Source organism: Stenella coeruleoalba (assembly GCF_951394435.1).
Source record: "Stenella coeruleoalba genome assembly, chromosome: 1".
Lineage (NCBI taxonomy): Eukaryota > Metazoa > Chordata > Mammalia > Artiodactyla > Delphinidae > Stenella > Stenella coeruleoalba.
The window spans coordinates 144,923,293-144,950,554 of NC_137169.1; the positions used below are offsets into that span (position 1 = coordinate 144,923,293).

The window sequence follows — 27,262 nt, forward strand, 5'->3', positions numbered from 1 at the left end:
ACCCTTGTATGGCTCCATACATATGCTCTGGGGACCTCAAGGGACGGTTGTCCCCTAGGCCTGGCGACTCCTAGTTTACCAAAGATTCTAAGCCGCAGACCTAGTACAGAAGCCCAAGAGCTGCCAGACATGAAGGAGCTGAGCTGAGACAGTGGGCATCTCAAGCAAGAACAGTGAGGACCCGTGACTGGTACAGACTTCCTGGTGTTTCAGAAAACCCCAAGACCATGGGAGGTGGAGACGGTGCACCCCGACAATGACTGATATTGAACTCCTGAAATGGGGCTTTAGTAAGTTTTGGGGTTTTGTTGTTGTTGTTGTTGTTTTTGCGGTACGCGGGCCTCTCATTGTTGTGGCCTCTCCCGTTGTGGAGCACAGGCTCCGGACGCACAGGCTCAGCAGCCATGGCTCACGGGCCCAGCCGCTCTGCGACATGTGGGATCTTCCCGGACCGGGGCACGAACCCGTGTCCCCTGCATCGGCAGGCGGACTCTCAACCACTGTGCCACCAGGGAAGCCCAGTAAGTTTTTTTTATTAAAGTGTAGTTGATTTACAATATTGTGTTAGTTTCTGGTGTACAGAAAAGTGATTCAAATATATATATTCAGAGTATGAGAAAGAATATATGTATATATTTTCTTTCTCATATTCTTTCCATTATGGTTTATTACAAGATATTGAGTATAGTTATACTAGGTCTTTGCTGTTTACCTATTTTATATATTGTAGTGTGTATCTGTTAATCCCAAACTCCTAATTTATCCTTCCCCCTCTTTTCTCCTTTGGTAACCATATATTTGTTTTCTATGTCTGAGTCTGTTTCTATTTTGTAAATAAGTTCATTTGTATCATTTTTTTAGATTCTACATATAAGTGATGTCATATTATATTTGTCTTTGTCTGACTTACTTCACTTAGTATGATATTCTCTAGGTCCATCCATGTTTCTGCAAATGGCATTATTTCATTCTTTTTTATGGTTGAGTAATATTTCATCATCATATAGACCACATCTTCTTTATCTATTCATCTGTTGATGGAGACTTGAGTTGCTTCCATGTCTGGGCTATTGTAAATAGTGCTGCTATGAACATTGTGGTTGCACATGTCTTTTCAAATTAAGGTTTTCTCTGGATATGTGGCCGGGAGTGGGATTGCTGGGTCATGTGATAGCTCTATTTCTAGTTTTTTTAAGGAACCTCCATACTGTTCTCCATAGTAGCTGTACCAATTTACATTCCCACCAACAGTGTAGGAGGGTTCTCTTTTCTCCACGCCCTCTCCAGCATTTATTATTTGTAGAATTGTTGATGATGGTAGAGTCAGTTTTAAGTTGATTTAGCAGGGAAAAAAAAGGGGGAGTGGGGGAAGGATAGTTCTTCCCACCTGAATTGTGGACTCAGATCCACCCCCTCCACACTGGCACACTGGCCTTTCTAACACACTTGGGACCACTAGGAGGAGCAGCTACTGTGAGAGACAAGGCCTGGGGGGCAGTGAAGAGGCTGAGCTGGCATCTACCTGCAGTGCGGAAGGGGAAGGGGGCAGGAGGGAGAGCTCTAACCAGCTGGGACCACCCAGAGGCAGAAGCACAGAAAGGGCCTCTGGTGCCAGGAACTGCAGCTGACTCAAGGCAGGGGCCGCTACTGACCATTAGCTTAACTACTGGACACCAAGTCCAGTTCAGAGACTAATGGGAATGAGAAGGAACAGACAATGGGGCACACGTTTTCTATCTAATAGACTCACGGCATAACTGCCCCGCCCCCAGGGCAAGATGGGTCCATCTTTGGCACCTCCTCATGCATCTGCAGAAATAAGAGCTTAAAGATTTGATATATGCCAAATAATACCACTACCCCTCACAAAACAGGCACACTCAACGTGCTGCCTCTGTGCACCGCATCTGAGAAACAGGGCAGGGAGGGAGGGGTAGAGGGAGTGAGGCAGGTGAACCCACAAACTCTGTGCATTTCTTCCTCCAAAGTCTGCTCTGAAATGACCTCCCCCACGGAGCCTCCCAAAGGAGGTGTTCACTCCAGCACCCTCAGACTACATTCACACAGGCTTAGATCCATTGCTGGCATGAGCTGCCCTTCATCTTTTTCCTTATGCTTCTGTCATTTGTCTAAAAGACTGGATGGAGGTCTGTCTAAGAGCAGGGACTAGATCTCTTTCTCCCATCGCCTTCTCCATCCCACCCAGAAGTGCTCAAGCTCACAGCAAGTGCTCTGAGGATCCACCTGCCTGAATGTGGGGGACACTCAGACTCCCCCTATGGGGTAGGAATGTGTTACAAAGTCTGGGTTCTGGGTGCTGCGTCTATCTCATCTTCATCAGGAAGAGCCAGGACCTAGAAAATGTTGTGGCCCTGATGAATAAAGTTATCGTCCTCAGTATATAAAGAGCAGTTATGAATCAATAAGAAATCCCAAATGACTGCTATGCATCAGTGTTAGAGCTTGGCATACTAAAATGCGGCATACCTCATGTGGGCTTCCAGCTACTACATCCCCAATTTCCCTAAAACACAAAGAGAGAAAAAAACAAATATGGGTAAGTCAAACATACAGCTAATGGCTAGGTTCTTTTAGGAAGTTTTTAGCTCTGCTGAGGGATTGGATTCCTACGCAAGACCTTCAGTTCCTACTAGCACCAAACTGCATAAACTGAACCAGGACCCCTCCCTTCACCTCCCCAACCACCCCCCCCACCCTGAGTTTTTCACCAGAGACAAGAACTGCCAAGTTCAGTGGGCACCCCATGGAATCTAGAATGTTCCCCCTGGTGGATCACTCTTCTGGGGAATTCTCTCCCCACCTTGCCCCAGTTACTATTCTCATCTTGCACTAGGAACCCAGCTATGTGAATCCCTGTTGAAATGATGTCTGAGGAATGAGCCACCAAGCCCACAGCCCACGTGTCCATGCACACACGCACATGGTTTACGTGGTGCAGTGTGGGGTGTGTGTGTGTGTGTGTGGTATGTGGAATGTGTGTGGTGTCTATGTGTGTGCTATATATGTGTTATGTATGTGTGGTGTGTGTGATGTGTGTGTATGGTATGTGTAAGGTATATCAGGTGTGTGTGGTCTGTTTGTGGTGTGTGTGTGGTAATATGTGGTCTGTGTGTATGTACGGCGTGTGTGTGTGGTGTGTATGTGTAGTATGTGTGGTGTGTGGTGTGTGAATGTCTGTGGTGTGTGTGTTGTGTGTGTCTGTGGTGTGTGTGGTGTGTATATGTATGTGGTGTGTGTGATGTGTGTGGTGTGTATGTCTGTGCTATGTGTATGTCTGGTGTGTGTGTTGTGTGTGTGATCTGTGTATGTGGTGTGTATGTCTGTGGTGTGTGTATGTGTCGTATGTTGTGTAGTATGTGTTGTGTGTCGTGTGTGTGTATGTATGTGTTGTGGATGTGTATGGTATACGTCTGTGGTGTGTGTGTGTGTGGTGTGTGTAAGGGAAGAGGCGGTGCTCTCATCTAGATCCTCCTCTATGAGGTGCCCATCCCCACTGCAAGGAAAACGCTCTAACCAGGCTGTTACTGGTGCCCTTTCTCTCTAGCCTTGACCTTTTTTAAGGAAAACTCCCCCATGTCCTACAGACCAACGTGTAGGGGCAGTAGCAGGACACCTAGTGAAGGACGCTTGAGATCTATGGTGTTCTACAAATTTCTTCTGGGAGCCGGGGGTAGGTCCCACACAGCGACAGGGCCTGCACCTGCGCGGAGCCAGGTCCCTCTGTCACCCCCGCCACCCCGGAGGGAAAGGACACGCCCAGGGCCTTGGTCTTCTTCTCCGAGAACACCCTCAGGCAGAAGTCGCCGTCCTTGAAGGGTCCGAAGGTGGACGGCACCACCACGTACTCCCCGGGGGGCAGCTGCACACGAGCTGAGACCTGGCGCAGGTTGACGTAGGTGCTGGAGTGGGTGGAAGGCTGGCGGCCCAGGAAGAAGACCCGGCCCAGGTGCTCATCCCTGTGGCTCTCCAGCTGTGCAAAGCAACAGTCAGGGTCAATGTCTTGTGAAATCCTGGAAGACGAAGGCCCCAGAGTTGGGTTTTATCTCACTAATTTAGGGACGGTTGATTTTTAACCCTGGGCTGAGAATCAGGAAGCCTTGGATTCTGTCGTGAGCTCACCGTGTGTCCATCATCAAATGTGTTCAGAGCACCTCTGGGTGCCCGGCCCAGGTTGAGGCACTGACCTTGGCCAGACCCCTTTCCCTCTTCCTGCTTAAATGAAGGATTGGACAGCAGGTGTGCTCCGTGTGTGTGCTCAGCTTCTCTCTGGATATCTGTCCTCATGAATCATCCCTCATTGAATCCAACAGACTCTCACTCTGCAGCTGTACCTGGGGGTGTGGCGCTGAGCTCCCCAATACAGGCCTGTGGCTTAAATACTGGTTCCCAAGCAACAGCAGCCAGGAGGGCCTGCTCACCTTGGCCTGGCTCGGAAAATTGCTCTACGAGGTACCAGGGTGATCAGATTTGGGGGAGAGGGGCGGGGCAGGGAGGCAGACAGAGGGGCTGGCCACCCCGAGGGAGGCCTGGCCCTCCTGGGAGGCAGAAGATGCTCCCCAAGACCCATCTGTTTGCTGGAGGGAGAGGGAGGTTGTGGTCATAGGCCACGGGCTAATTAGTGGCTACAGAGTGCTTTGAAAACGCTGTTGCCGGTGTTATTGCTGCTGTGATTAAGCCTCCCCATGGCACTGTATCTTCAGGACCAGGCTTCATCAAGATGCCTGTGACAGCGCAGGTGCTGGTGAGCTGCAAGGGCTGCGACTTCTGTGTGACCCAGAGCTGGACTGCCCACCCCAGGGTAGACAGTGCCTATTTGTGGTCACCCGACCCTCTTTGGATCACAGCGGGACCCCCCAGCCTGCCCCTGCTGACCTGGGCACCAGAGCAGCCACAGCCTTGGGATCCCCCCCCCCACCCACCAGAAGTTTTCTACTCTGGGCAGAATGCTGGGGCATGGCCAGCAAGACCTTGGCCGAGTGCAAGTGTTAAGGGGCTAAATGTCATTCTTGCCCTCCCTGATGACTGCGAGGGGAGGAAACAGGAAACCAGCAGGGGAGAAGGAGAAGTGTGGGGTGGGAGGTGGGAAGGGAACGGGGCAAACTGAGTTCTAGCAGGAATCCAGGGGCGGGACAGATTGCAGACGCCTCACCTGGGAGGCCAGAGTGAGAGGTGGAGAGTACGGAGGCAGGAGCTGGGGCCCCTCTGTCCTACTGGGGACTCCACACAGGCATGTGCCACCAGGGCCCTGGCCCTCGCGCCTCCCCGTGGCCTGGCCCAGCCACGAGTGTGTGGGCCCAGGGTCAGCGTGAGCACCCCTGGGGGGCTTGTTGAAAGTGCAGGTCCTCGGGCCCCAAGCCAGACCTGTGGAATCAGAGACTCTGGGGCTGGGGCCCAGCAGCCTGTGCTTTCACAAGCCCCCCAGGCCTTGGAACCGCTGACCAAAGAGCCACTGGCACCTGCAGAGCACAGGCTCCACAGCGACGCACGGAGAGCACCGGGAGATGCTCCTGGAGGCCGCACTGTGTGTGCAGAGGACCTCGCTCTCCTAGACGGGCCGCTTCTGATGGGAGCCACCACCCGTCAGACTTAGTGCACGTTTGAATTTAATGACTTTTGAGTAGTGAAGAGGGGCATGCCCTAAATCATCCATTCGCTCTTGTCTGTTGCCTCCATAACCAATAATATGCATCTGGGAGCCATCAGGCAGGGTAGACCAGCGATCGGCAGCCTTGGAAGAAGGCATAGGCTGGAACCTGTGAACGTGGGCCTCATTGGCACATGCTACCAGGTGGCCAAGGCTGAGAACCCCGGGGGAGCAGGGATTAGCACAGCAGGGCAAACGTACCCCTACATCATTCGAGTAATAGACTCCGGCTGCGGTAGCCCCAGACAGAACAAGTGGTTCCTAACCTTGGCCACACGTTGGACTCACCCCAGAGATTCTGCCATAATTGGTCTGGGCACAGAGAGGTCTAAGAGCTCCCAGGTGTCCCTAGCGTGCAGCCGAGGAGAGGCTCGCTGGGCTGGGCCGAGCTGGGGCCTGACTGTGTGCCAGCTGCGTGGATGAGGCCGTCTCACAGCACCCCACCAGCCCCTGCCCACGAGGCCACCGGGATAGCTGGGTGAGGCCTGGGACCGCAGCAGGAAACCCCAGATGTAAGTACGACCCTGATGACATGCCTCTCTAACCCAGCTGTAAATCACTGAGGAGATGCAGGAAAAGCTGGGAGCCAAAAAGATCAAGGTGGTGCTTCCTTCTCTGGGCCTTTATTTCTGTCGGCTAGATAAACAGGAGCCTAAGTGAGCTACAGTCATCTTGTTTGTATCAGACCACCAGGCACACAAGGGGTACAGGTCACCACTGTCCCCTTCCTGGCGGGTGGGACCCAAGTGTCTTTACCAGCTCTCTCAGGGTTAGCAGCTCACCGGATCCTGTGGGAGTCGGTTTGTGGGAGAACCGGCTTCCATCAGAGGAAGCACATGCCACTGGGTGCCCATCACGAAGGCAGCCCAGCTGTTCCTTACCAAGGAGGACATCTCCGTCAGTGTTCACATATCTCTTTGGGGACCTACAGGGCAGGAGACAAGAGCATGTCACCTGAGGGTGCCGTGGGCCTCCCTTTGTGCCTTTGTGTCCCTCCCCACATCTGGCCCACAGACTGTGCAGTCCTGGGCCACTGGGAGGAATTCTGTGCTAAAGTGAGAGACATTAGCATTTCTGAAACTGGAAAGTCATTGGTGAATTTTCAAGGCCATCTGTGGACTACTGAACCCTAGAAATCCGAAAGGAGAAAAAAGTTCTCCTTTATTTTCATATTGTTTCATCTACCAGGACCCCAAATGTTTGAGGAGGACTAACCTTGGGGGTTAAAGGAGAACTAACATCTTACAGACCTAGAGACCTGGCCTCCAGATCAAGGGCTTGGCCAGAAAGGGGTCTCACTCAACTCGAGACATAATTTAATCACCACTGGCTACAGGGATTGGTCCAGGAATAGGCACGTGACCCAAGCTGAGTCCATCACAGACTCCTCTAGGATTTTCAAATTGGAACTAAGGGAAGGGACCCCCTTGTTTTATGTGGGTGATATTAGAGAGACTGTGCAGAAAGCCAGACCAGGAAGATGGCATTGACACCAGAGGGGAGATGTGAAGGGAAAGGGTCCTGAGAGCAGGCACGTCCCCTGTCCTAAGCATCCCTGTCCTTCCCTGGGTTTGGTGACATGAGCTGGTAAATTCCTTTTTCACTAGTCTAGGTAGAGTTAAGTCCAATTATTTGCAAATGGAAATGGTGATGCCCACAGGAGATCTCAGATGCAGAGTGGAAGTCCTCCCATGCTAGAGAAGGCTCTGAAGAGGGTTCAATCCCCCCTTGTCCTTTTCCCACCTTTGCCCCTCCCAAGCAGGCTCTCTTGACCAGAAGAGTAGCAAGGGCATTGTTTGTGGCTTAGGTCCGTGGGCAGCTGCCAACTCTGAGGGAAAAAAATTAGGGAAAATTTGGGTCAGCTGGCATCCTCACTCCGAAGCCCCTGTTTATAATCGGCAGCAGAGGTAGAAAAGTCTGCAGTCACTCCTCTAAGTTTGCATCTAAAGCTAAAATCCCGCATGCAGAGGTCCCGGCTGTCTGGGAGAGCAGAGGTCCTCGGGGGATCTGCCTCCCAACAGCCTTCACCCCCTGGGCAGGGACTCTCAACCACCTCGGCTGTCTTTGCATTCACCCCACCCACCGCCGCAGGCGATATGCTCTGATTCCACTGCCAAGAGGCCCCAGGCAGGAACTGAGCCAGCCAGCCAGGCCTCAGGTGGCACAAGTCCCCAGCCACAGCATCCAGACAGGAGCGCAGGCCAGCCTTGCCCACTGATGGATGGCAAGGGACAGTCACCTTTGAAATGCAAGATATCCTGAATGCAAATGACAGGCCCGTGTGGCAGGAGCCTGTTGTCACAGCAGGAAAGATTACAAGGGAGAGAGTGGGGGCCAGACGAGCAGGGCTTTTTAGCCTTTGGGGGTTTCTGGCTGTTCCTCAGTCACTATCAGTTTTCCCACCTCAAACCAGACTCCAGTTTGCAGACAGTTAAAGCCAGAAGAAGCAGTTCCAGGGGTCAGAGAATGGTACCCCCTGCAATCCCTACATGGCCTCTCTCCAACACCAGGTACTTTCTACAAGCCCAGGCACAGACACTCCCTACAGGGCTGTACACCTTCTCACCCTGACGTTAAAGTGGCTGTGTTCACAGATGTCATGCTCTAATTTATATGCCTCTGGCTGTAAGAGGAAGGTCCACGAATCACATACATGGGGTTATTTTATAAGCAGCTGTAAACTAATGTCTGAAAAATTGACATGCCGTATATATTATTTACGAGAGCAAATGCCATGCCCACAAAGCTATTTCCGTGTGTTAGCTCACGTACCTTTGAAAGAACGCTTTGTTGATCCGGTTATAGAAGGTAGAGCTGGTGGATGAAGAGCTGGTGGCCACAGTCCCCATTCAGCCCACTCTTTGGCCACGCCCGCCTCCTGCCTGCTCTCCCAAACTGTCACTTCCTCTCCAGCTGTCAAGAAGCACATGATGTCCCCTATGGCTGGAATGTTCTCCCTCGTCCACCTTTGAAATCCAGCTCTTTTTTTTTTTTTCCAATACACTGGCCTCTCACTGTTGTGGCCTCTCCCATTGCGGAGCACAGGCTCTGGACACGCAGGCTCAGCGGCCATGGCTCACGGGCCCAGCCGCTCCGCGGCATGTGGGATCCTCCCGGACCAGGGCACGAACCCGCATCCCCTGCATCGGCAGGCGGACTCTCAACCACTGCACCACCAGGGAAGCCCTCCAGCTCATTTTTTGACACCCTGATCAAATTCTTCTCCTCCACGAAGCTATCCCTCTCTGAGGAGACCTCAGCTCACCGTGCTGGTCCCCGTCATAGCAGATCTGCCCTGCCCTGTAGTTAGTGGAATGTGTGTGTGGTTTCCCCCTCTAGATTGTGAGCACCCTGAGGTCGATAACCTTCTGCTCTTCCTCTGGATCTCAGCTTTCAGCACGGCACCTGGCACGTGGCAGATACGCACTAAAGAAGTGTTGAATTGATATGCATAGGGTAAGTGCTTGCTTGGTTTTTTATCCCTATAAGCAAAAAATCTGTTTTGGTCCTACTTACATTCTAGGTGGGGATGGAAGGGGTACGCTGGAGTAGAATTGGAGCTTATTTATTTGAAATACTTTTCTCCAGCCATCAAGCAGCAATTATTTTCCAACTCCCATTCCTCCAACACAAAATACACACACATACACACACACACACACACACACACACACACACACACACACACACACACACACACACCTCTAAAGCTCTAAGTTCCAAAATAAGTGAAAGAAAGGGGCTGGAGGTCACATGAGCTTGACAATTGCACTTTTCCTTACTGGTTTCTTATTACAGTACTTCTTTCCCATGCACTTATGTATACTGAGATGTTGGGCTTCCAGCCAGCTCTTGGTGTTTCTGATTAGAAGTGTATTTTTCCCAAGAAATTTACTTTTAACAAAATTCTATAAAAACAACCACCTTGAATCCCTCCGGAATTCGTTATAAAAAGTCTTTGCCTACGTAAAATAAGTGGATTCCAATTTGATCCTGGCTAGACTTGTCAAGACCCAGAGGTCTTGCTTTAACCTACTTGTTAGGCTGCGAAATCTATAGAGGGGTGGTTACAGGGCAAACTGGGGTATTGAGACACGCACTGCAGCCTGAGCCCAGAGCCAGCTGTGACCTTCAATCCAGAGACACTAGAACTGAAAATGACCTGGGGCTCCTTTCACCCCAGCCCACGCCTTGTGTGTCCCAACAAGTGTTTCAAGGTTGCCCAGGGAGAAAGAGGATTTGTCTTTGGCTCCCTTCCCCCACTCTGTGATGTCCTCATACTCCTTGTGTCACCTTCTTGGCTCCTGTCCCCTGAGAAGCCTATACCTGGAGAGAGTCTAGTAAGTATAGTTACACTGAACCCTCAATGACAGACAAAGCTTAATGAATTACACGTCTCAGTGTTAACAGTAGAGATTTAAGCCAGAGGAATGAATCTCTAATTGTGGAATTCAGGCCTCAGTAAGGCCACTGGGGGAGGCATTTTGGGGAGCAAGGAAAATGCTTGATTAGGGACATCCAAACAATAAGAAAGATTCGCTTCAATTGCTGGGCAAAATATTCTGACCAAAGACATCAGGCGTGCCGTGACGGCTGACCCCAGCTCCAGAGTACCTTGTAGACAGCATCGGCTATGCTGAGCATGCCCTGTCCCATCCTCTTCTGTCGCCTGCGATTCTTCTGCAGCGGCCCCAGCAGCACCGTGCAGCCGGGTTCACCAATGCTCTCCTCCTGGTGGTCGCCCACCTCGTCCAAACAGATTTTGAACTGGGGATTGGTCCAGTAAGTGGCTAGAAGTCACCCAGGAGATGGTGGTTCCCCCCAGGGTGGGTGAGGAGATCGGGAAAAATAGAACGAAAGGGAGGAATTTTGATCATCTCAAGGAAACATAACTCTGGCCAAACTGTGCCGGGTAAGCAGGGCTTAGCAAGTTTGCTTTACAAGGTGGTCAGTATTTCCTCCTATCTCCCTACCCCACCCACATACCAGCACACACACCCCACAGCACGTGGAAACTTTACACTTGTCCATTTGATCAACCAGGGCCCAGATATACTTGACGGGATATTCAAGGTCCCGTGGTCCCAGGGCTACACTGGTCCCCCTGGGAAGGAAACTCCAAGCCTTCTGGGGAAATGATTAACATCTCCTTGTTCTCAGCCTGTGAAGAACTGACCTGTGAAGATGAACCCATCTCCTGGAGGAAGGAGGTCTCTGGGGGGAAAAGCAGGTCCCTGAAACAGATGAGGACAATTCTAGCAAAATCTAGCTACCAAGGAGGCCTCTCCTGACAGACTATAAGAAGATGACCAACCACTCTTGCCCCCTGGTAAGCCTGTCTGACGGGCCCCCGCTTCAGATCACAGCCCAAAACAGCCATGATTGCCGATCCTCTGTCCATTGATCCAGGGGCCCCACTAGATGGCTCAGCGTGGCAGCCAGTGATGAGGGACGCTCCCTCAAGAGTACGTCATTTAATAATGCCCAAGGAATAATAATTGGCGATTAAGAAGCACGCCTGCCGTACCACCTATGGATATTTTAAAACACTGCTTCATTTCAAATATGACCTTAAAAAAACAAAATCTCTCCAAATAGTGACTGTACAAGCCAAGGCACAGAGAGGGCAAATGGGTCATCCAGGGACACACAGCAATTCTATGACTGACTCAAGTGGCAGAGTATGATTGAGGAAGATAGGCTTGGCAGCCATCTCCATGCCAGGGCGTCAGTAATTTCAATAACTATGTGCCCTGGGGGAAGAAAGGGGTGGGGGATGGAGAGAGTGCTTAGATCTTCTAGGTAAGGGTCCAACCTGATACAATAACAGGGCATTCACAGGTGACCAAGAGCCACTGGTTATTATATTTTCTTAACAATAAAATTACTTATTGAATTCCACCTTCCCAGAACTTCCACTTCCAGATTTTTTTCTTTTATCTAAGGCACAAGTGTGTAGATTTTTTTTTTTTTTTTTTTTTTGCGGTACGCGGGCCTCTCACTGTTGTGGCCTCTCCCATTGCGGAGCACAGGCTCCGGACGCGCAGGCTCAGCGGCCATGGCTCACGGACCCAGCCGCTCCGCGGCATGTGGGATCTTCCCGGACCAGGGCACGAAGCCGTGTCCCCTGCATCGGCAGGCGGACTCTCAACCACTGCGCCACCAGGGAAGCCCCTACAAGCGTGTAGATTTTAAAACAAATATCTGTCGATTCCAGAGGAGCCAGAGACAATTCTGTAATCTTCTAAACTTACATCATTACCAAAGGGCAGGAACAGTCCATCTGTCCCGACAGCTAGCTGGCGGCACAGATGGGGTAGCGATTTCGTGCAGACAGATACCTTAGGCACCCCTACAATTCCGAGCTCCCAAAATGATCCATGCAAATTTCCTACACATTTTCTAAGAGCTTGCTAATGGTGAGCATATTTTAATTTCTCCCAAATGCAACATCACTGCAATCCCTACATTTTTTGTTTACTCCTTAACAGAGCTGGAAGAAGAAAATGGGTCATAAAGATAACACATCCCATTTGTATAACACTACACCATTTACAAAGCGCTTCCGAAGGTGGGTATTATCCCTCCACTTTGACGATTGGGAGATGGAAGCTCAGACCAGGGAGACGACCCTCCCAGGGTCCCAGAGCTGTTGCACCGGGCATCTGAGCGACAGTGACAGGAAAGGACCACCCTCCTTCCGTCTCTGCCGTCAGAAATGGGAGCTCGGGTTGGATGGGGATAATGAACAAGAGACCCGGTCAGGACCCAGGACTGCACCCACATGGGATTTTATTCTAACGCTGCTTCCACGCCCTGAGCACAGGCCTGCAATGAGCTCTGTCGTGAGAACAAGGCCCAGTGCTTACAAGTCGAAGTCGGTTAACAATGTCAACGTCAGACCAGGACCGGGCCTGGGGAGGTGGGCAGTGGAGAGGGTGGGTTTTGCTTTCTTTCATTTCTCCTTAGAGATGTGGGGCTGTTTTTCGGAGTTTCTTCCTCTGGTGCTGCCTCAGCTGATTCAACCTAGGAGGAGCCTCTATGTGTAGATACTAGCGGTCTCCCGCGAACAGGGAAGGCTTCCCACCTTTAATAAGATGAGGGCCCGGGTTAGTGCAGAGGCAGCGGTTTGCGCCAGGCTATCCCCACCAGGGAGGGAGTTCTGATGACGACCAGGGGAGTGGACAGTGGCCATTCGCACACCCTGTGTGTGACCACCCCTGACCCAGGCTGTCTGACTCGGGTGCAAACAAAGCGGAATGGCCGCTCGGACGGATGCTGTCTGCTGATACAGTGATGCCGAACCCGCGTCCCTCTAGCGCACCGTTAGCCTCTGTCCCAGGGCGCAGTGGGCTGGTTGCCAGCCAGCCGGGCCACATGGGGATGGAGGAAGCCTCAGAGAAAAACAAGAGGCCTTGGTGCAGGGTGACAAGAGCATGGTTCGTACGAAGAAGAACGACCTTGGGGGGCAGGGGGCAGGTGGGTGAAGCAGAGATAGTCTGAACACACAGACGCTGAAGAATGACGTTACCTGAGATCAGGCCCCGGGTGAATGGCTGCAGAGCCGCCATCCACCACTGCTGCCCTGGCCTCCAAGCCCCAGAAAGAAGCTGGGCCACTAAGGGGTGCCAGGAGCCAGAGAAAAGAGTGCAAAGGCACTGTCCCAAGATTAACATATAAGGATGCCCAGCCCTGGGAGGACAAGCCAGAAGAAGGTGGGCACGGCAGCTCCCGCCTCACCTGCGGAGTGCTGGCAGCCGCCGGCAGTGGAACCCGTATCCAGTACCCATTGAATAGAATCAGGTTCCCCTTGTGCACCTCCTCGCTGCTCAGGGAGTCCAGGGTCAGGTTGCAGATCTCTAGCCGAGAGAACTGCCTCAAGAAATCCGAAAAAGACATCCTGGGGGCAGAGGGACCGTTGGACTCTCAGTCGAGAGAGCTGGGCTGGAAAAGTGATGGAACGCGTGCCCCCTGGTCACAGGACGGACCAAAGGCCGTGGGCTAGCTCGAGTCTTTTCTGCAGCCCACTGTACAAATATGCAGGGGTCATTGACCACATTCCTCACTACTGTTAGCATCTCCATTTTTCTTAGAGAACCCCCTCTCATATCTAACCAACCCCGCAAAGAGACGAAACCATCAACTGGAGAGACCCTGGCAGGTAAATTGAACCAAACCACCATCTCCAAGTTCCCTCCTGTTTACATCTAACTGGTGTTCAAGTCGGAGCCTAGAGATGGCCCCTAAACCACGTCATATTCTTAGCGGTGTCCCTATTATCTTCCTTAGCCCATGAGTGAAGGAAGTTATCTTTTTTTTTTTTTTTGCGGTACACGGGCCTCTCACAGTCGCGGCCTCTCCCGTTGCAGAGCACAGGCTCCAGACATGCAGGCTCAGCGGCCATGGCTCACGGACCCAGCCACTCGGTGGCATGTGGGATCTTCCCGGACCGGGGCACGAACCCGTGTCCCCTGCATCGGCAGGCGGACTCTCAACCACTGCGCCACCAGGGAAGCCCAAGTTATCTTATTTTGCTGCTATGCTAAATCTTGGACTTAAAGAGATAGGAACAGTGCTCCTATTTCACTGGAAAGATATGGAAACGGAGGAAGACAAGCTGATAGCTAATCCGTGTTGAAGCCCAGATATCTTGGTTTCAATGCTTCAGACGTACTGGTACGGAGGTAGAACTACTCTGGGGTAAAAGCGGGAGGAGAAACAAGCCCTCCTGGCTGGGAACCATGTGGAATTCCTGGAACACCTAGAGACAGCTGCCCACCTGTGAACCAGGAATGGACCCACAACTAAGGGGACAGCACTCCCGCAGGTGACTCTCACCAGAACTCTCCATCCTCAGCTTTCTTGTCCAGCTTTTCTTTCTGCCTGGGATCTGTGTAATTCCACTCCAGTGCACTGGGAAAGAAAGAATAACATTAAAAGTTTTTTTAAAAGGAAGCAGAGGTGATCATTCCTGAAGGGTTTGCTGCAGTGCAAGCTATTTACTGCAGCCCAACTTCCCCCTGAGAAATGGGGAATACCGAAATGATAGCCAGGGGTGGGAGGGGGGTGTAGCCTGGGGAAGGGACGGGGCTCCACGGGCCCTAACAGGGTGACCCCAGGCATGCAGCGGGAACACTGCGCCATGGCTTTGCTCTAAGTTCACTCTCCAGGCAAGTTTTACATTCATGTCTGATTCAGCCCCCCAGGCCCTGATCACAGGCCTGGGCAAATCCAAGGCAGGAGCTGCGAGAATGGCCGCCACAGGCCACTCCACTGCTTCTCAATTGGTGAGACGTCCTTCTGGCTTATCTATCAGTCTGAAGTGAAGATACTGTGAGAGGGTCTGAGCATCTCTGGGCACATGAACATGGTCCCCTTCCTGAGCCTGCAAAATGACCATCAGGCCCAGTTTTGTGACAATTTCCATGAAATAATGTCACCCTGTGAGGCCTCCTGCTGGCGGCCTTTCCATAGCAATACCCACATAATTTGCTGAAATGCCATTTCCAGCTACCTGACCTTTAAGGAGTTAGGTTTTCCTGAAATATGTATGCAACGTTAAATAACTGAGCAGTATCCAGATCCATCTTTACAAAATCCCCTCCCTGATTGCTTTCAGCAAAACGTGAAGGCCTCCCCGTCACTGCATAAAAGCTGGGGCATACCCAAGCCCAGCCTCTTCCTCCAGGGGGGCTCTCAGGACCCCTAGGCATCAGAGATGGGAGCACCCAGGGCCTATTTAGTTCACGGAAATAGTTATTGGATCAGACCAAACCTCAGGGGCTTCCCTGGGCTTCCCTGGTGGTGCAGTGGTTGAGAATCCACCTGCCAGTGCAGGGGACACGGGTTCGATCCCTGGTCCAGGAAGATCCCACATGCTGCAGAGCAACTAAGCCCGTGCGCCACAACTACTGAGCCTGTGCTCTAGAGTCTGCAAGCCACAACTACTGAGCCCACGTGCCACAACTACTGAAGCCCACGCACCTAGAGCCCATGCTCCACAACGAGAGAAGCCACAGCAATGAGAAGCCCGCACATGCAATGAAGAGTAGTCCCCGCTCGCCACAACTAGAGAAAGCCCGCGCGCAGCACCGAAGACCCAACACAGCTGAAAATAAATAAATAAAATAAATAAATGCATTTTTTTAAAAAAGAGCCAAACCTCAGAATGTGCTTGTTATAAACAAAGATTAGGGGACTAGCTGGAGAATATGAGATCTGACCTAACTCTCCCAGTTAATTTTCTGAAACTTAAAAAAAAAAGTTCTAATTTAAAGACATTGGGCTGAGACTAGGGAATGTTACCTCAGAGATGCAGCACCCTCCTCCCCCAGCAGCCATGGATAAATACCCCTGGCTGCGTCTCCACATGTAGCCTGCGGGGCTTGCCTGTCACCACCTCACACCCTTGGACCTGTCCCAGCCTGTTAGGGATCGAGCATCTTTGGGGAAAGGAGATAAAGTCATATAAGCCCCGTAAGCAGCTTGGGAAGCAGCTGCTGCTTAAAATGGCCGAAACTGGGGTTTCAGTTTCATTCAGCCATGACATCCTTTTGGGGCAGTTGGCAGAACTAAGGTTTTGGGTTTTGCTCCATCATAGGCAGGAGAATGAAAAATCTTTAATATAAGAGGTGATCCGTGGCCCTGGGGATGTGTTTCTTCACGACACAAACCTCAAGGGAAGTACCAGCTACGAGAACTAATGATGTGTGATTAGTTCATAAATGTAATAAAGTTCCCTTCCAAAGCCCTGGTGGCATCATGCAGTGTGGACAGCACGTATGAGGTACCTACGAGGCTTAAGGATGTGCTGGGGGGGCGAGTTGTTATTATGACCATTCCCACTTCTGGTGGCTCTTCATCAGTGACACTGGCCAATTCTCCATCCTTCCCCAGCACCAACCTGCCTCCCCCGTGCCAGCGGTGCTAACTAGGATGGAAACTGGGCCATGCTCTCTCCATCCTCCGGTACCATGGTGGCATCGATTCCAGGGCACAGCTGTCCCAGGACACCACAGGAGGCCTCTGTGTCCAGGCACCACCTCTGACTGGCTGCCACTCTCCACTGTGAGAGGTCTGGGCCCCTCCGTTCATTAATGGCTTTGTTGGGAGAGATCATTACGCCCGCCCGTAATGAGCTCTGGGGGAGCGGGCGTCACTCCCACTCATCCTCACTGCCTCTGGCGGCCAGTGGCTCCTGGGATCCAGTTCCTATTTCTAGGCACGTTTCTTCTTGATGCTGAGGGGTTTGGCCTTTGTCCAAGTGACCAGGCTTTGTGGAGTGGAAAGAATCCGATGGAGAGTGAAGGGTCTCACCTTTGGATGACCGCGGTGGTAGGTAGAAAACAAGCCAACCCTCCGGCGCTCAGCAAAATTCCACTGAGCTGCCAAGCCTGCAAATGCCAAAGCAGAGCAAGGAATCGAAGACTACAGCTGAGTGGTTTTTGTTTGGCTTTTCCCCACCTGGAACCACCTAACACTCTTTTCCGAACAGGCTGTGTGCTTTGTGGACGGAAAGCACTGCCGAGCGTACTCCACTGTGGGTCTCACGATCACTGCGTGTTTTGCGTGATGCCTGCCCACAGAGGGAGGTGAGCACGGCCGGAGGGAGGAAAGAACCTACTCATCGCTCCAGGCCCCCATCCATTCCACTTCGCCCCATGGGTTCCGGAGTCTCATCAGCTTCTCTGGATGGCCCCGGAAATCCACCTGCAAGGGCCACAGACAAAGGCAACTGAATCGCCGCGCATACCCCTGCTGCCCTGCGTTCATGTCCTCGCCTGAGCGGACCCGCATTCAATTCCTCAAATGCCCCTAAACAACCACTTATATTGGCTTTTAACACATGTTTTCAAGCCTTAGCTGACTACTCTATTTTCCACAATCTGGTTGAATAAATAGTAAGTCCAGCATAAAAACAAGTGTCTATCTGCTGTAACTTGGATTAAAATTGGATAGTTGACTGACTCAGTTCTTAATATATGAGACCTATTGACAATCAATGCCCTCCAACAAATACTAAGAACAGAGCAGTTAGCATTTTTCGAGCAGGTAGTATGAGCTAGGCATGGAGCTGGGCAGCTCGGATGCATTATTACCTCATTTAAACCTCACCACAATCCTATAAACTGGGTGCTGTTTTATCTTCATTTTCATCTCTCTCAAAACTCTGAGACCCAGAGAGAGTAGATCTATGTGTATGTATAACTGATTCACTTTGCTGTACACCTGAAACTAACACAACATTGTAAATCAACTATACTCCAATAAAAGTTTTAAAAAACAAACAAGCAAACAAAAAAACCTCTGAGACCCAGCCAGAGGGGTTGAGTTATCCAAGATTACCTAGTTAGTAAGTAGTAGATGGAGGACAGGCACCCAGGCAGTCTCTCTCAAAGCCCATAGTGGGTAATCCATACATCCACCTTCTCCTATTGTCTACGGAACACTCACCAGGAGCCCCCACGTGTGCCTTTGCATACACGTGCAAACACGATGGACCATTCTGTCTTCAGTGTCTGACCTTCCTTTGTATCCTCTGTCATGCTCTCACCCAGTGTTTACATATACGTGCTCAATTCATATTTGGGAATTGACTTCATTAAAGAGCGTATTTGTGAAACACAAACACACGTAATGAACATTCATGCCTTTTTAATAAATAACAAAAACTGAGACAACCACTATGTTTCCTTTTTTGCCTTGGCCATCAGGAAACCCAAAACAAAATTAATTTCTCAACTGGAGCGCTGTCTTTAGCTTAGAGTGTCTGGTGTATTTTACCTTTGTTGTATGGTTTTATTGTGTCCATGCTTTTCATTGTAAACCAATGCACATCCTTTTTGGAGGTAAGCAGACTATGGTCAATAGAAATAATGAAAAGTTCAGCCTATGCTTTCTCCTTGGGTTGGAACGTAAGGAATACTTGCTTTCCTTCCCACCATCACACCCCACCTTGAAAGTTGGGGCAGGTTTTACTGCCTTTTTCTCTTTGGAGATCCTATGGATTTCCACTGCTTTACCTGTACAAACATACTTTTTTTTTTTTGCCATATGACATACAGTAAGATATACTTTTTTAATGCTTTTCTTTTTTTTTCATTTTATTTATTTATTTTTGGCTGCACTGGGTCTTGGAAGCTGTGCACGGGCTTTCTCTAGTTGCGGAGAGCAGGGGCTACTCTTCGTTGTGGTGCGTGGGCTTCTCATTGCGGTGGCTTCTCTTTTTGTGGAGCATGGGCTCTAGAGCTCAGGCTCAGTAGTTGTGGCTCATGGGCTCTAGAGCGCACGCTCAGTAGTTGTAGCGCATGGGCTTAGTTGCTCCGCGGCATGTGGGATCTTCCCGGACTAGGGCTCGAATCCGTGTCCCCTGCATTGGCAGGCAGATTCTTAACCACTGCACCAACAGGGAAGCCCAAACACCATTCTTAGAATGAGTGTAGATCTAACTGACAATTTCTACAACTTTCCTCCAAAACTTCGTCCCTCTTCCTGGCCACATCTCAGAGGATAGCCTGCATTTAGTTAGAACCCATAGAGTTGAAGCTCAAAGAGGTTACATTATCCATCTCTGAGTGGGCAAGAGGTAGGAGGGCCCTTGTAATAAGCAAGAGCTGAGTGTGGGTCAGTGCCAGGGGCTCTGCAACCAGAGATGCTGCACCTCAGCAGGGCAGGGAAGGGCTAGGTGGTGATTCCCTCTCTTTCTCTCAAGGATGCCAGGGATTTATGGTAGTATCATTACGCATTGCCCTTTCGTCTCCCCATGCCCAAGTTTACCTCTTCGACTCCAGTGACAGAGGACGCGTGACTCTTAACCAGCTTCCGGCTGGTGATGGCTTCTGCTGCAGCTGCACTGGAGACCTGAGCTGAGAGTAAAGTCCACTCAGAGTGGCTGCCCCTGACCTTGTTGGGGCCAGTCCTACAATGCTTTCCAAGGACATGCTACACAGCCACAGGGCCCCAGTGCAAGGCTGGCGGGGGTGGGGGCAGGGACAGCAATTAACCTCAGGTAAATAGAGCTCTCTCCATCCAAACCCTCTTTGATCAGGCCTGCCTGCCAGTCCTGGAGTATGACTTACCAGCCTTTGAAATGACACAGGAAGTGGGAAGCCATTTATTCTCCAGGAAGGACCCCACGCTGCCTGCAGAAGACTAATTATACATGACTGTTGGCCCTGTTTCACCAGTGGCGGTGGGTGTCCCCAGGGTCCCTCCTCAACAGCCCCTCCCTCTCCCCAGACCCCAAGTCACTTCTCCACCAGAAATACACATATCCTGCTGGGGTTTTTATAGAGAGGAGAAAGGGGGACTGCTCTTGCTTTGCCATTCACGTGTGTGAGGTCACCAGGTAAGGGTCGAGAGAAGGAGAAAGAGCAGGTGGAGGGGCAGGTGACAGCAGACCACGTGGCTGGTGGCCTCCAGGCTACCTTGGAACCGCATACAGCCAGCCCCCACACAGGGCACCACCCCTGGTTCAGAACCTCTTCCCTTTTCTTCAGTGTTCTCAAAGCCCATCATGTATTGTCAATCACCATATTTGTTTTCCAAAATTCCAAGATTACTTAGCAAGAGGGGGTAGCAAAGGTAGGGCCCAGGATCCAGAGATCAAGGCTGCATTCTTAGGGCAATTCCTGCAGTACTAACGGGGCTTAACACTTAGAACTCCTATGGTGTCTGAGTTTATGAGACCAACTCCAGTTCCTACCCATTAATTAGGTCTTCCCACTGGCTCCCACGTGCTAGGAACAAATATGTCACAGGACTTGCCCTGCAAGTCCTAGACTCTACTCTGGCCCAAAGCCTTCCCAGCCTCTAGCCCCTGTCCGGTTTCTTCCCTACCACACATGGGGAAGGGCAGCAAAGAGAAACCTTCCCGGCTCACATCAATGGAGCAGGCCAGCAGAGACCCTGCTCGAAGGGCCTTCCGGATGATCTGAAACAGACTGGCTGGTGACGTCTTCAGCTCATAAAACTCAGAGATGCCACCTGTGAAATCCTCAAAGCCCTCCAGCAAGAGCCTCATAAGAACTGTTGAGCCTGTTGGAGAAAAAAAAGAATACATGCATCATTCAGAGCCATTAGCAACCCCAGCGAGGGGACCACATGGGATGGGGTAGGTAGGACATGGTGTGGTCTGGAAGGGACAGGAGGGCCTTTGCCAATTTTGTCTGTGGGCCAGGGAGGGGCTTAGGCACACTTTCACATGGCCAGCTCAGCACTTTTCCAGGAGCAAATCTCAGATCACCTCTCACCAAGCCATGTGCTCTTTTAAAAACCAAAATACAATCCTTCCAGAGCTGACCTTGGCTTCTTGGGTTTCTGGGGGTTGGGGGCATGGGTAGGGATGATGGGGACCCTCCCTCAAAGCTGAGAGGCATCCCTTGGGGTTTGCTTTGGGAATAGGGCTGGGAAGGAACAGGGGTTGCACAAAAGGGTACCAGTCAATGAAACTAATTCAAAGAACCCCAGAGAAGACTTTGAACATTGAATGCCAGTGAGAAGGAGCATGACTCCCAAGCAAAGGGTAGAGACTTTGATGAGTTTGGGATCTAAGTACATTTGCTTTATTCTTCTTCTTTGTCATTCTTTTAAAAATTCACATTGGGGCTTCCCTGGTGGTGCAGTGGTTGAGAGTCCGCCTGCCAATGCAGGGGACACGGGTTCGTGCCCTGGTCCGGGAAGATCCCACATGCTGCGGAGCGGCTGGGCCCGTGAGCCATGGCCGCTGAGCCTGCGCGTCCGGAGCCTGTGCTCCGCAACGGGAGAGGCCACAGCAGTGAGAGGCCTGCGTACCGCAAAAACAAAAACAAGGTGCCTTCCTCAAGGTCACATGGCCTGGGGGAGACAGGAGGGGATGGATGTGTGGATGCTTGGATGGACATGTTAAAGCAAAGTTTCTCAAACTCAAGCACGCATCAGAATCCCCTGGAGGGATTATTAAAACCTAGGCTACTGGGCCCCAAACCCAGATTTCTGATTCTCGGCATGGGTCCCAAGACTATGGAAAGTACTGTCAAGGGCTGTGAGCAAGCCAGGATACCTGAAAATGAAAGATTCCCCCGTAGTTCTCCTGGAAGTTCTGGTCCCTGGGGTCCACGCGGTAAAGCAGCTCTTCATTCAAGGTAAGGGAGGCAACGGCCGCCAGAAGCCAGCAGTCACCTGCACCATGTCATGGGCGACACGCACTAGTCAGGCCAGGCATGCAGGGTCCCTGCTTTCTCTGAGCCTCACTGGCCCATTCAATCCAGAGTCACATGACTCCCTTCTGGGTCAGATAGTCTGGGACTCTTTGCCTCCAGTGTCTGAAGGTCCTGCTGCCTCCTTGGAAGTTCTGAGCTTCTCCCTTCCCCCCACCTGCCACAGGCTGACCATTCCACATGTCCTAAGCTCTCAATCAGTGGAGTAGAAAGTGCAAAGAAAGAAAGAAAGGAGCAAAAATCATCCTCTTTGATATGGGGAGGGGCAAGGGTGGGCTGTGACAAAGTGAGAGAGTGGCATGGACATATATACACTACCAAACGTAAAATAGATAGCTAGTGGGAAGCAGCCGCATAGCACAGGGAGATCAGCTGGGTGCTTTGTGACCACCTAGAGGGGTGGGATAGGGAGGGTGGGAGGGAGGGAGACGCAAGAGGGAAGAGATATGGGAACATACGTATAACTGATTCACTTTGTTATAAAGCAGAAACTAACACACCATTGTAAAGCAATTATACCCCAATAAAGATGTTAAAAAAAAATCATCCTCTTTGATTCCTTAATAACAACTTTAAGAAAACATTTGGTTGGAGGAAACACTGAAGCTATTTGGCCAGCTCAGGATGCGTGTGTGTGTGTGTGTGTGTGTGTGTGTGTGCGTGTGTGTGTGTGTGTGTGTGTGTGTGTTCCTTGCTCCGCTTGACCTTGGATAACGGAGAGTTGTCTCTTCGTGTCTGTTGGAGGACTGCCCTTTTATGTTTCAGAGCTCACCATGACAGCTGATAAGACTTCTGAGATATTGATTAGCATGAAAAGATCATACTTTTAGTCAGAAGAAATAAAAATCAAGAGAGGCTAAAAATGTTAGGGCTCAGTGTTGGTCACTTTGGAGATCCAAGTAAGTGCAGAAGAAAAGAGAAAACTGCTTTCTGTACAAGTCGGGACCCCCCAGACCCGTGCCCCTGAGCAGTACCTCCACGGAAGGCACCATTATCCCCTGTGGTGTCGACTTCAAAAGATTAAGCACAGCCGCAGACACCCTTTACTGACCTTAGCATCCTGTGGTGGATCTATCATCCTGGAATTGATGTAAATTTGTCTCACATCTCATTTATAGGCTTCTTCTACAACAGTCTCTGAGATCTCAGTGTGCTTACGTATGCTGCTCATCGTGTGAAGGAATATTTCATCTTACTGGCCCAACGGCTGCCTCTTCCCAGTTTCACTCCAGAGCCCTACCTCCAGGAGTTTAGGGCTTGGAGACAAGTTCCTCCCATTCCTATCCCCATCAAATGGCTCCAAAATCTAGCCTGTGTGCCTCAGCCTTCACTTTGTTCACAAAAAAAATCTGAAGCTCTTCACCATATCTTCAGATAAAAGCCCCTTCAACCATTCAGAGACCCTCTGAGGACCTCGTCTAACTCTCTGTGTTCTTTCCATGCTGTGGCCCAAGCTGTACACATAGTCCAGGATGAACACACCACGGTTCTCTCAGACGTGGGCTGCCTGAGCAAGTGGTCAGGAAACTGTGACACAGGAACCCACCTCTGAGGACCCATCATCTGCTCAGTACGGCTCCGTCACCAGGTTATCCTAGAAAACCCTTTGCTCTATCTGCCCTCATCTCTCTCAACAGAGAGGCTCATGATTTGGTCCCAAATGAATTCCTTTCCCTCTTCCTTTCCCCGACCAGCCTCATATAGTCTCTCTCTCTCTCCGTCTCTCACACACAGTTACTTTTTGAAGAGCTTTTCTGACCCAGAAGCCAGCCCTGCTCCTGACAAACGCCCTCCCCCCGATGGCAGTGGGCCCCCAGGTGGGACCAGAGCCGGAGGAGATAAGAATTGGTACAGCAGGCACGGGACTGTGGCTTCTCACTAAAGAAGACCCAAGGGGGGAAGTACCTCATTCAAAGGCAACTTCCAAAGAGTGGATAAAATAACAGGTTTTCTCCTCTCACTCCAGCCTTCTTCCTGTCAACACCTGTGACCACCTCTTTCCTCTGCTCAGAAATCTTCAACTTCCTCCATTGCTTAAGAACAAGATAAAAACTAACAGGGCCTCAAGACCCTTCCCAATATGCCTCCACCCTACTTCCCCAGCCTGCTTCCCACTGTCCTCCCACCATGAGTCTGATCTCCAGTCGAACTCGCATCTGCACACACCACGCCCTGGTCTTTTCCGGCACGAACTCGCATCTGCACACACCACGCCCTGGTCTTTTCCGGCACACGCTTTCACTCATCCGTCCCCTCGGCTTGTAGAGTCCTTGCTGCATGCAGCACCACCCTCTTTCCCCGCCTCCACGAAGCCTTCCCTGATGCTTCTCATTCTCCAGCCGCAGGTCACCTCTTTTTCTTTGTGTTTCCTAAAGACCTTGTTTATACTTCTCTGTGCCCAAGCTGCTTCCCAGTCCAATCCCTGACCCACTTCGGTGTCCCGTGTGCTCCCTCCTCAGAGCCCCCAGCACCTTCTTGGGTGACTTGAACAAGACTGTCTCTGCAATCTCTTCCTGCAGGACAGGGATGTGGATTCCCCATCCTGGCATCCCCAGTGGGTGGCTGACACAGAGTAGGGGCTCAATGACGGTCTGATGAATAAAAATAAAGATGTGCAGAGAAAGACAAATATCATATGATATATATCACTTATATGTGGAATCTAAAATATCATACAAATGAACTTATTTACCAAACAGAAACAGACTCACAGACACAGAAAACAAACTTATGGTCACCAAAGGGGAAAGGGGGGAGGGATAAATTAGGAGTTTGGGGTTTGCAGATACAAACTACTCTGTATCAAACAGATAAACAATAAGGTCCTACCATATAGCACAGGTAGGACAAGATATTCGATATCTTGTAATAAACCATAATAGAAAAGAATATGAGAAAAAATATATATATATAAAACTGAATCACTTTGCTGTACACAAATATTGTAAATCAACTATACTTTAATGAAAAATGAAAAAGACTTTAAAAAATTATTTATTTATTTTTTCATCATCTTTTTAAAAAATTATTCATTTATTTATTTATTTTTGGCTGCGTTGGGTCTTCATTGCTGTGCACAGGCTTCCTCTAGTCGTGTCAAGTGGGGGCTACTCTTCATTGCGGTGCGCGGGCTTCTCATTGCGGTGGCTTCTCTTGTTGCGGAGCACGGGCTCTAGGTGCACAGGCTTCAGTAGTCATGGCTTGTGGGCTCTAGAGCGCAGGCTCAGTAGTTGTGGATCGCAGGCTTAGTTGCTCCACAGCATGTGGGATCTTCCCGGACCAGGGCTTGAACCTGTGTTCCCTGCATTGGCAGGTGGATTCGTAACCACTGAGCCACCAGGGAAGTCCCTTAAAATTGTTTTTTAAGTAAATACGTGACCAAATGAATCAATGACTCATATTTTGTTCTTGTGCAAATCCCCAATAGCACCTACATGTTTGCACCTGAATCTCCCTGGTGTCTGGAGAGGTGGAGCCCAATGAGGACATGCGTTGAATCTGACAGGGGCCACCTAAGCCAGCATCAGGGGCCCCTGCCTCTAGAGCTCGGGGGTAGAGGGAGATAAGGGAAGACCATGGCGGAGGCGCAGGCCTCTGGGGAGGGGCAGATGACTGGGCTGCAGCCCTCCCTGTGCCAGGTGGCCTCTCACAGAGATCAGAGCAGCACCTGCCCTCATGATGAGGTGCAATCCTGGCTCTCTTCTGATACTGACATTCTTGCTCCCACACAGCTGCTTCCAACAGCCCACCTGGAACATCCCGTAGACATTACAATTCACAGCACGGACACAAAGTGCCCCTCAGTTGCTGACATCAAAAGGGGCTGCCCAGCTGGAAGAGAGTTTAACTTTCTCTTCATCTGCCTCACTGTTGCCATTTCCCGGGGTCCACCTGGCTCTCAGGGCCAACACAGAGCTGCAAGGAGATGCAGTGCGTACACGGGCTTTGGGATGCCTGCCAGGGACTCTGTAAGGTGTGCATGCGCTGTCATCACAAAGATGCTTTCTCTAAGGCACAGATCCAGTGAGCGTGTTCCTCTTCTGAGAGCTCTCTTGGGAAGACAGACATTTATGCCGTCACTCAAAACATTTCAGAAACGTGTTTGGGGATCTGCCTGGATGCTTGTACACATTCATCACGTTCTCCTCCGTGGACACATGGCTTGGACCTTGAGCATAAGTTTAATTTCCGAAGGCAACTGAGAGGCTTTTGGACCTAAGGTTGGTGGTGAATAGGGTGGACAGAAAAAGCTGGGAAAGAGTCTTGATGGATAATGCCCGCCTCTCCAGCCACTTTCCAGCAAGGGCGGGTCCTGGTTAGAGTGTTGGCTGACCAGGGAGCTGGAGGGGCAGGGTTTTGCGTCACTGACCTTACCGGGGGTCTGCGACCAGCTGAGCTTTCTTCTTCCTACTCCTTCTTCAGGTTATATACGTAATGGCTTTAATATTTATTAAAGTAATAAACTGATTTATTTTTTTACTCCGCTAAAATAATGCTCCCCTCGATCTCCTCACCCACTGCATCAGCAGGCTTCAGGGCTTCTAGTAAACAGCAGGCAGACCCCAGCCACTACAATGAAGTCTTTGCTCTGCTCTGTCAAAAACGCATTTTAAGCCAATCAAGAAATAATAATCCTGGGGCTTCCCTGGTGGCGCAGTGGTTGAGAGTCCGCCTGCCGATGCAGGGGACACGGGTTCGTGCCCCGGTCCGGGAAGATCCCACATGCCGCGGAGCGGCTGGGCCCGTGAGCCATGGCCGCTGAGCCTGCGCGTCCGGAGCCTGTGCTCTGCAACAGGAGAGGCCACAGCAGTGAGAGGCCCGCGTAACGCAAAAAAATAAAAAAATAAAAAGAAAGAAATAATAATCCTGAGTCAGGTTTTCTTAAAAAAAAAAAAAACTCTAAATTCAAAAATTCCATTTACATGTTATCAAAGCTTGATGATCTAAACACCTAGTGTTATGACAAACCCTAGGTAGCAAGAACTTGGGCTATGACTTAAGAGAATTTTCCAGACATCAGGGGGGAAGTGGAGATGCTTCTGGACTACAAGCAGGAGAGGAGACGGGAAAAAGGAGAAAAGGTCAGACATTGGAACTGCTTGCATCGCCCCTCTTCCACCTTGAGGTTGAACAATGGCCGGAGCAGGTACAATAGAAAAACCACAGAGAGATTAAAGAGAAGCTGAAGCAGAGAGCATTTACGCCCTGCTTCCCACGGGGCACGTGGGAGCAGAATAAAAATGGTAACACGGAGTGCTCAGGTGGAGAGAAGGTGAGAGAAGGTGGTAAAGGGCGCCCCCAAGTCTCCCTCTGCCGTCAGACAGTGACTGAGCTGAGCGCAGGGAGAAGGCAGGTCAATCCCACCACAGAGGCCATGGCGACCGCGTGGCTCAGGGCCAGG

General features: G+C 50.7%; 1 protein-coding gene across 1 annotated transcript in view; it reads right to left on the bottom strand.

Moving 5' to 3' along the window:
- Window positions 1-27,262, bottom strand: part of CAPN8 (calpain 8) — a gene marked incomplete at both ends in the record, with an annotated part of 61,559 nt that overhangs the window by 20,163 nt on the left and 14,134 nt on the right. The window contains 12 exon segments of the mRNA XM_079901228.1: window positions 2,488-2,524; window positions 3,774-3,991; window positions 10,280-10,455; window positions 13,406-13,444; window positions 13,447-13,565; window positions 14,504-14,578; window positions 17,289-17,374; window positions 19,442-19,525; window positions 20,547-20,670; window positions 20,672-20,701; window positions 20,967-20,983; window positions 21,705-21,823. Of these exon segments, the coding sequence (XP_079757354.1) occupies window positions 2,488-2,524; window positions 3,774-3,991; window positions 10,280-10,455; window positions 13,406-13,444; window positions 13,447-13,565; window positions 14,504-14,578; window positions 17,289-17,374; window positions 19,442-19,525; window positions 20,547-20,670; window positions 20,672-20,701; window positions 20,967-20,983; window positions 21,705-21,823 (1,124 nt within the window).